Here is a 9,979-nt window from a genome sequence, read left to right as displayed (position 1 = left end):
AGTCAAAAGGAAATGTCCCTGCAATAATGTTCTCCGGTTGGGATGAAGAAGGCTTTCATTCTCGCTACCCAAATACTATCAACCCTTTGCAAACCCTTTGAGCCGGTTAGTTTACTTTGATTACCCTCTTTGGAACCTGAAAGTGTTATTGGAAAAAAAAAGGACAAAAAAATGAAAAAAAAAGAGAAAAGGGAAAGGAAAAAAGAAAACAAAACAAAGGAAAAAGAAAGAGAAAAGAAAAGAAAACAGAAGAAAAAGCAAAAGAAAGGAAAATAAAAAACAAAGTTCCTTGAACTACGTTCGACTTGATTCCGAAAGGATACGTAGGCAGCCTCTCTCTGGGGTTCAGTCACACCAAAACAAAAATCTACATTCCTCCAAAAAATGAAACTGGCGCATAAGTTATAATACTTCGGCGATGGTTTCGCCTGAAATGTTCCAAAGTTGTAATTTAGTCCAAATCCTTTTTACCCCAAAACCCTGTTCAAGTCCTTACGATCAATCGGTAAAAGATGTTCAAATTGGATGATGCAGTTACTTGGATCTGATACAACAAAATGAGAGAGTCTTATCGGTGAAAACCCTCACGGGCACCGTAAGGCGTTGGTAAGAAGAGAAATGAAAAATGAGAGAGTCTTGTTAGTGAACACTCGCAAAGAGCATTATAAGGCGATGTTAAGAAGAGAAACGAGAAAGGTCAGCTGGTGAAAACCCGCAAAGGGCGCCACTGATCGAAAAGAAGGATCCTTGTAGCCATTGGCATCGGCACAGTCCTGGGCAAGGTTTCTCGGTTTGGAAGCAAAAGTTGTGATGGATTTCTGAGAGTCGGACGGTTTACACGGGTCAGGCACCCGGTCCAAAAGGCATGTCATGTTCATTAAAATCCGCATGTACTCCAGATAAGTCCTTCTTTCCTTTCCCCAAGAAGGACATTTCTTGTTTAAACTCATTCTCCATTCCATTGTTTGTTTTCTTTGAATCCCTTTCGGTCTAACTCTGTTCCGAAACTAAGACAAAGAAAGGATGGAAAGACTGATTTACAGGGCTCTCCTTTGATACAAGCTAATATGCAAAAAATGCACTCAGCCTCGTCAGGGGCATCAATTCGACCTCGACTGGCCAGGGCGGCCGATGCTTCGAAATCAGAACTCTTGGAAGGAGAAAATCAAATTGAAGTGCCTATAAAGGTAAATGAAGTTGAAAAGGTTGAGTCCCACGTGGCTAACCGTCTCGGCAACGGTTTGAAAAGCCAAGGTACCCCAAATGCTCTGAAACTAAAGTTGGAAGAAAGAAGCCATAAATGAAAGGCATACGAAGGCGAAATAAAGTTTAAAAAGTTTAAGTCCCACGCGACTAGCCACTGCAGCAAAGTTTGAGGAGCCAAATGTTCCCAGTGCTCCGAAGTTAAAAATTGAAAAAAAAAACAAGTCAGAAGTGAAAGGCCTACAAAGGCAAAATAAAGTCAAAAGGTCAAGTCCCACGTGACCAACGGTCGTGGTAAGGTTTTGAAAGCCAAAGTTTCTCCGGGGCCAGAAATGAAATCGGTCTTCAAGAAACAACCAGTTGCAGTTGAAAGTATCATCAAAGAAGCCGACCAAGATCAAGTGGTTGAAACAATCAAGGCCACAAAACCAACCACCGTTTCAAACTAACAATTTTTCTTTATTTGAAAACAGGAAATGGTTGCAATCCAAAAGCAACCTTGCAAGAAGCAGGTGCAACCAAAAAAAAACTGTGCAAGGGCTAAAAATAGCTTTGCAGCAACAACCTAAAAAAGGAAGTCTCCTCCAAAAATTCTTTCCCACATTTATTCATTCTCTGAAATGAATAAAAAAAAGAAGAAAAAAATGATGATGGAAAAAACAAAAAAAAAAGGAAAAAATTCAAAATCTTGGTAACATAGGGTCTCTAATCCCTAGTCGATTTTATTTTAGACATAGGGTCACCACTCCCTAGTCGCTTTGCCAACATAGGTCACCACTCCCTAGTTGATGCCAATATAACTTGATGCCAACATAGGGTCACCACTCCCTAGTTGATGCCAGCATAGGGTCTCCCACTCCCTAGTTGATGATTTTCCAACATAGGGTCTCCAATCCCTAGTTGATTTTATTTTAGACATAGGGTTTCCACTCCCTAGTCGCTTTTCCAACATAAGGTCTCCATTCCCTAGTTGATGCCAACATAGGGTCCCCATTCCCTAGTTGATGCCAACATAAGGTCTTCATTCCCTAGTAGATGCCAACATAGGGTCCCCACTCCCTAGTTGATACCAACATAAGGTCCCCATTCCCTAGTTGATGCCAACATAACTTGATGCCAACATAGGGTCACCACTCCCTAGTTGATGCCAACACAGGGTCACCATTCCCTAGTTGATGCCAACATAACTTGATGCCAACATAGGGTCACCACTCCCTAGTTGATGCCAACATAGGGTCACCACTCCCTAGTTGATGCCAGCATAGGGTCTCCACTCCCTAGTTGATGATTTTCCAACACGGCGTCTCCAATCCCTAGTTGATTTTATTTTAGCCATAGGGTCTCCACTCCATATTCGCTTTTCCAACATAGGGTCTCCATTCCCTAGTTGATGCCAGCATAGGGTCATCACTCCCTAGTTGATGCCAACATAACTTGATGCCAACAAAGGGTCACCACTCCCTAGTTGATGCCAGCATAGGGTCACCACTCCCTAGTTGATGCCAACATAACTTGATGCCAACCTAGGATCACCACTCCCTAGTTGATGCCAACATAACTTGATTACAACATAGGGTCACCACTCCCTAGTTGATGCCAGCATAGGGTCTCCACTCCCTAGTTGATGATTTTCCAACATAGGGTCTCCAATCCCTAGTTGATTTTATTTTAGACATAGGGTCTCCATTCCCTAGTCACTTTTCCAACATATGGTATCCACTCCCTAGTTGATTTTATTTTAGATAGGGTCACCACTCCCTAGTCTCTTTTTCCAGGGTACACCAATCCCGCCCTTTTATTGCTTTCAATAATGAAGTATTATAGAGTTTTGTTACAATAACTCACGAAATTTTCCCAATAAAAACCGGGGCAGAAAAATTTCGTTCATTTGTTTTGATGCCTGAGCAGGTCATACCTCGAGGCATAGGGTTCGAGACGACCAAAGGATGAAGTCTCAATCCAGAATAAAAGAAAAGAAGAAAAGAAAAGAGTTGAATCTAAAGTGCAGAAGCGGAGAAAAGATGTGGACTGCTCAAGACATGATTGAAGTCACAAACTTTGCATGTCCCGTATTGATCCAAAAAGCTGAAGAAGAATGAACTAGCACTTGCAGCTAGCAAACATCAATATTCAGATCAGAGTCTGCGTGAAGAACCGACCAAGACTCAACATCAAGCTTCAGAAGATTTATAGATAGGAATTTTGTAACTCGTAGTTGATAGGCTTAGTTAGTCTTTTTCATTTTGACTTTGGTGTAATAAGGAGCTTAGTAGCAGTAACAGCAGCAACAACAGTGAAATCCAGTTTCTCGGTAGTCCCAGCTACCAGGACTTCCCAGAACTACACTGACCTGATTCCTTTATAGCCAATGATATGTAGGCAACCTTCAAAGAAAGGTTCGGTCAAACTTTTTCAAAATTCTTCCCATGGAGTGTCAAACGAGCATAAATTGTTCATGATTGCTCACTTTATCTTTGTCCGAAAACTCTTCACGTAGAAAAGAGGGGCAGCTGTGAGCACCTAATTTTAGCCCCATATTTAAAATTACTCCTAAAAAATGCTCAAAATAGTTTTAACTGTTTCAGTAGAATTTTAGGAATTTTCCTTTACTTTACCTTATTTGTTTGGCATTTATTTGGAATTTTAGCATATTTAGTAGCATTTCAAATCATAAAAATGACAAAAATATTTTATATTTTATTTCTTATATATTTTTATATTTTAATTGCATTTCCAAAATACTAAAATCATGAAGTGCATTAATTAATTTTTTATTTTGTAGGTTTAATGAATTAGTCAATTTGTTAGATTAATTTTTATAGTTTAATACTAGATAAATGGGTTATTTGTGCAATATTAGAATTAAATACGGAAGTGATTAAAATGGAAAGATAAGGTTAAGGAAAGAATTAAGAGCTAAAGAAAAATGGACTGTTGTTTTGAAACTGGGCCAACCAAATTAGTCAGCCCAATTACTCATCCCTATAAACGACCATTCCCTTTTTTTTCTTCAAAAAAACGGACGCCCCCTTTCTAAGTAGAAAAAAACCTAGCAGCTTTCTTCTCTAGAAAAAGAAGAGATCCCCTCCCTCATTTTAGAAGGACCCGAGCGGCGCACCTCTCTGTTCTTGAACAAAAAAAGAACGAACACCACTTCTCTCTTCTTCTCCATTCCCCCACTCTCTCGTCCTCACCTCCTACACTCACCTCATTCCACTCACACATACATTTGAAGAAGAAACAAGTACAAGGAAGGATCAAAAACAAATTCGAAGTTCAAAAGTTAAAAGAAAAAAGTGAAACAAGAGCTTTCAAAAATGGATTAAGAGGATTTTCTATAAGGATTTCGATTTCCTTCATTTGAAGTATTTTCCTGGGACTCTCACGGTTTAGCTGGGGTGGAGGATACTCTGTTCCGGCTGCTGCTTCTTTCATGGTCGCTTCTGAACTCCATCAGCTCTATTGTGGCCTTTATTTGGCCATTACATTTGTTACATTGATTCATGTGCGTTAGGTATGTACTGAAATTTTACTTTTCTTCCAGATCTGTTATAATATGAGAACGTATTTGCCTTCGGTTTGTCTCTGTTATTTGTTTGGATTTATTGACTTCGATTTTAGTTGAGACTTAAAAACAAATGATATCTAGTCTACTGTGAAGCCATAGCAGCTCCCTGAATTTTTATTTTATTTTTTTCATTTATATTTATAATGGTTTGGAGTTATTAACTTTGACTTAGTTTTAGCATAAGAAATAAAATGCTCATGGAATCAGTAGAACTTGTTTACAGATCGGGTATGACTTTTGAATATAAACAGCTTATTCAATTTAATTTCAAGATATTTTAGCATCAGATTTTCGAAAATGAGTGAAGGAATACGAGTCGAAATCTGGCATTTATCATAAATGGTGTAAAATGGTCATACTGTTATAGTTTTGATTACAGAATAAGCCAGGTATTTAAATTCAATCCTAATTTAGCCTTGTATTCTTTTGTGCCAAGCTCATCGTGGCTGCATTTGAAAGTTAGTGCATGATGCCTATCCCTTTGTTTAATACCTTACTCATTTCGTCTCATTTGTTGGCTCATGGGGGAAACCATTTCTGTTTGTCTTTTTAGCGCACCTTATCCATGATGTTTTCATTTTTGGCGAGGTATTTTAGTGCTCTTTTGTTAATTTATCTTCTGATAGTGGGGATTTGGGGGAAGGCATGACAGTGTTTGGACGAAAGAGGTTAATGGGTGCATACGATTAATTCGGTTGGCAAAGGTGCTAAATTTTTGCAAAATTAATGCACTATTGGATATTACTTGGTCCACATGTCAATAAGGCTACAGATTAGTCCTTTTTTCCAAACTGATTTGCTTCACCTTTTTTTTTTTTTTACAATAATCTCAAATTAGTTTAGGAAATAATTCAAACATCGTAGCTTGCTTTAGGCGTGTTAATTAAATAAATCACCGTGACTAGGGGTACGGTTCCTGTGGCATAGTCATGATACATAATCCCCGATTCGGGTGTGCATTTCATATGACCTGGCCGTAACTTTGAATAATAATAAAATAAACATGTCATAAATCGGGGGTACATATCATGTGGCGTGGTTTGCAATGTGTACCAAAACGACAAGTGTACGACAACGTAACTTGTTCCAGAAATAATTCCATAACTAATTAAAAGCGGTTAGAAGATAAAAATCCACAATAGGTTTAAAACATGTAATAAGTCAGATAATTAGGCCAATTACTAATAGTTGAGCGATTGTGCTAAAACCACGGAACTCGGGAATGCCTAACACCTTCTCCCGGGTTAACAGAATTCCTTACCCGGTCTTCTGTGTTCGCGGACCAAAAATAAAGTCAATTTTCTCGATTTGAGATTTAAAATCGGTGACTTGGGACAACATAAATATTCCAAGTGGCAACTCTGAATTAAATAAATAATCTCACTTCGAATAATGTCACTTCAATTGGAAAAACTCTCTACCCCCTCGGGAAAAAGGAGGTGTGACACATATTATTCGTCGATTAACCTATTTTTTATCCGTATTAAATATGGGATCGGATAATTTATCCTTTAATGCATTACCCATTTTCGACCCGCTCCGCCCATTTGCACCCATAATCATTACCAATCTCTCGCACCTCACTGAAGCATTTGCACGAACTATTTTATCTTCGTTTTTCACATCTTATACACTGCGGTGGATTTACCAAACGTTATAAATATTTTGATTAGTACTCCCTCCGTTTTAATTTATGTGAACCTGTTTGACTGAGCACGGAATTTAAGAAAGAAGGAAGACTTTTGGAATTTGTAGTCCTAAACAAGTCAAAATGGGCCTAGAGTATTTGTGTGGTTATAAAAGCTTCTTATTAAAGGCGGAGTTATAAGTTTAAACTAAATTGTTATCAAATTCAGATAGATCATTCTTTTTGGAGCGAATTAAAAAAGAAATAGGTTAATATAAACCGAAAGAGAGTGACTATATGATATTTAAACTCAAAAAGTTAATGCGGTCATAATTCACGTCTGAAATACAATTTCGGTGGAAAATGTAAGAGGTTTTAAACAGGTTGATAAGCTCAAGAAAGTGATGCCATAATGACCTCATCGACCCAGACCCGAAGCCCAATTACTTAAAAGCCCATCAACACAAAACCCATTTCCGCCTATAAATAGAGGGCTTTTCTACCTCAATTTCACTCCATCTCTTCTTCCTGATATTTTCATTAGGGTTTATCCTTCTCTCTCGTTTCTCAGTATAGTAAAATGGCTGCTGAAGTAGAATACAGTTGCTTCGTTGGTGGGCTCGCATGGGCTACCACCGATAGAACCTTAGCTGATGCTTTCGGTACATATGGCGAAGTTCTCGACTCGAAGGTCCGTTTGTTGCGCAGAGCAGAAATCGAATCCGAGCCCATTTTTTGGCTTTGTTGATGTCCTTCTGTTACTGATTACTGTTTATTACTCTCTGGTTTACTTGATTCATCTGTTACTGTTACTGTTATTACTATTATACCCTTGAAACGGTACGTTCCGTCTTTTTTCTCTTTTTGTCAAGAGATGAAGATAGATCGGTTTATTATTTTGCTTGTAAACGTTGTAGATCTCTTAGATCTGAGCTTTGTTTTGCTGTTTTTTGTTTGTTTTTTCAGATCATTAATGACAGAGAAACTGGCAGATCTAGAGGATTTGGCTTTGTTACCTTTAAGGATGAGAAATGCATGAGGGATGCAATCGAAGGGATGAACGGTCAGGAACTTGACGGCCGTAACATTACCGTTAACGAAGCACAGGCTCGTGGAAGTGGAGGAGGCGGCGGTGGTGGTTACGGAGGTGGCCGACGTGAAGGAGGAGGAGGTGGTTACGGAGGTGGTGGCGGCTACGGAGGTGGCCGACGTGAGGGAGGCGGCGGCGGTTACGGAGGTGGCCGACGTGAAGGAGGAGGCGGTGGTTACGGCGGTGGCGGTTATGGCGGTGGTGGACGTTATTAGATTCAATGTACCTAATTTTGGCCTATTGTTAAATTGGCCTTTAGATTAGTATCCATTACTGTTTTAGTGTGGTTGTCCTTTATATTTGGTACTGTGAATCTGTATTTTACAAAGTTCCATGGAATCAAGTAAATGATGGTTTACGAAATGACTGTGTCGACTTCCTTGTGTACTAGTTGAGGAACACTCTTAGTTCAGTACTTTTTAAATGAAGTTTCAACGATTAATTTAATTTAATTATTGAAGAGTGCTAGACGATAATGTATTGGTTTTTTTTTTTTTGTAAAATATCTACTTGGTTCATAAATTAATTTAATTATAAGTGTCGGATAGGGGTAGCATTGCATTGTTATCTCAATTGTTTAAGGTTCATCGTCGGTCAGATATTTATCTCGATATTGGTTTATTTAGTAGTCAGATATTTATCTCGATATTGGATTATTTAGGCCCTGATTGTCCGTATTTTTTATTTCACAATTGTTTTTTAAAATTTTTGTGACTTCATAAAATTTTGCAAGTTTTTGGAAATTTTTGGAAATGACTTTCATAAATCAATGATTTTCAAAATTTTCAGAAATTTTGGTTCTCTACTCACAAAAGTTTTATATTTATGCATATTTAAACATAATTTCAAATTTTAAATATAAGTTTTCTGAGAATTTTGTTTAGGTAGCCTATTCTCTCAATAGGCCAAATACATAGACAGATTTTTCATTTTGGCACTTCAACTCAATCTTGTTTCATGTTGGCCCTTCAACTTTATTATTTTTTTTTGTTTCACTCTAACACAAATTTTTTTATCCCAGATAAGAACGCAGCGCGTACAAATATTCAGCTGCAACTCTCCCCCCACCGCACACCCCCCCGCCCCCCTGCAAAAAAAATTTGCTTTTTTTTTTTTGTAATTTCAGATTATTATTTTTTCCGTTTTTCTGCCCCTCTTCCGGGGAAAAAATATTTATTTTAATGTATTTTCATTAATAACTACAGGTTCAACTGAATCCACAACTTTTGACGCGGAGTAAAAATTTGTATGTAAAAATTCATTAAAATTGTAAAAATAATAGATATGAACTCATAACTTTAAAAATATAACGGGTTCAATGTTAAAAATATTAAAATTGACCCGGATCCGCCTCTGCGTTGGGAGTATGAAATTTGGCTTAAAAAATCACATGCGACTACAAGGGTGAGGCAAATCACACATGGAATCTAGTCAGCTTTTGTGTTAAAGTGGAATAAAAGAAATGAAGTTGGAGGACCAAAATGGAACAAGACTGAGTTAAAGTGCCAAAATAATAAAATGAGCCAAGTTTAATGGCTTGTCTATGTATTTGGTCTTTTATATTTTTATACCAATTTTTATATGTATGTTAATTGACCAAATTGTTATGATGTCCTATTTTTTAGTATATTTTCTTTCTTGGTTTGATTTCTCGTCCACCAACGTTGTTAGCTTTTACATGTACCAATATGATTTCGATCCCAGCACTTCTGTCTACGTTGTGTTGCAACCAAGCCCAGATTTTGTAATATAAGGATTATTATTAAATGGCTAACTCACTAGAAGAATATAGGACAGCAAAATTTTTAAAAGGAGAAGAAACTGCCAACTAACAGCCAAGGCTAGTCAGTGCAAAAATTTTGGCAAGTGTTATGCTGAAGTTCATGGGACTCTTGAAAGGAAAAGGACAAACTAAAAGCAATTTAAACCAAATTTAATATGAGATAAATTGAATATCAAATCTAAATTAGGATATTCCACTTTATCCCATGAAAAAAAGCGATCCGGAGTATTATAAAAAGATAGCAGAAGCGTTACTTCCAAATTAGAAGAAAGAAATATTTCAATCTCCTTTTTTGAGGTTGAAAATGTAGATTAACACGAGCAACTAAAGTTGAGTTGGAAAGGGCTGACTTTGTTGGGTTTTCCTTCGAGGATTTGCATCTATACCCATTTTTTTGTCACCTTTTAACTTATACCCGCTTTGTAAAAAAAATTGCAAGTGTATCCACTTTTCGGGTAACTTCTGACATACGGGCCTGATGTAGCAAAGACAATCACGCAAACTTCAGTTTATAGTGCAATAGCAAACTTCAATTTAATAAAACTACAACATGTTTTGGCTGAAGTTTTTGTTTTGTAATTGCCGAACTTCAGCATTCTAGGAGCTGCAAGTTTGTTTAGCTTGTTTTGTATTTGCTGAACTTCAGCATTCTAGGAGCTGAAGATTTTGTTTATATTTGTTGAACTTCAGCTTGATTATTTTATAATT

The 9,979-nt window shown here is 37.4% G+C and overlaps 1 protein-coding gene across 1 annotated transcript; it reads left to right on the top strand.

The window, feature by feature from the left end:
- Window positions 1-6,906: 6,906 nt before the first annotated feature.
- On the top strand, window positions 6,907-7,935 carry LOC109239309 (glycine-rich RNA-binding protein-like). Its single transcript, XM_019405855.1, has 2 exons — window positions 6,907-7,089; window positions 7,365-7,935. The coding sequence occupies exons 1-2, from the start codon at window positions 6,979-6,981 to the stop codon at window positions 7,701-7,703; spliced, it is 450 nt and encodes a 149-aa protein (XP_019261400.1). The 5' UTR covers window positions 6,907-6,978; the 3' UTR covers window positions 7,704-7,935.
- The last annotated feature ends 2,044 nt before the right edge of the window (window positions 7,936-9,979 follow it).

The sequence above is a fragment of the Nicotiana attenuata genome, unplaced genomic scaffold (genome assembly GCF_001879085.1).
Source record: "Nicotiana attenuata strain UT unplaced genomic scaffold, NIATTr2, whole genome shotgun sequence".
NCBI lineage: Eukaryota > Viridiplantae > Streptophyta > Magnoliopsida > Solanales > Solanaceae > Nicotiana > Nicotiana attenuata.
Note: the sequence above shows the minus strand (reverse complement) of the source record. Positions and strands in the feature narration are given on the sequence as shown.

What these genes read in the sequence shown, in the direction of transcription:
- LOC109239309 (XM_019405855.1), top strand. Translation starts at nt 6,979, where the DNA reads ATGGCTGCTGAAGTAGAATACAGTTGCTTCGTTGGTGGGCTCGCATGG. An exon ending in GCGAAGTTCTCGACTCGAAG is followed by an intron (nt 7,090 to 7,364) that starts GTCCGTTTGTTG and finishes TTGTTTTTTCAG; the next exon opens with ATCATTAATGACAGAGAAAC.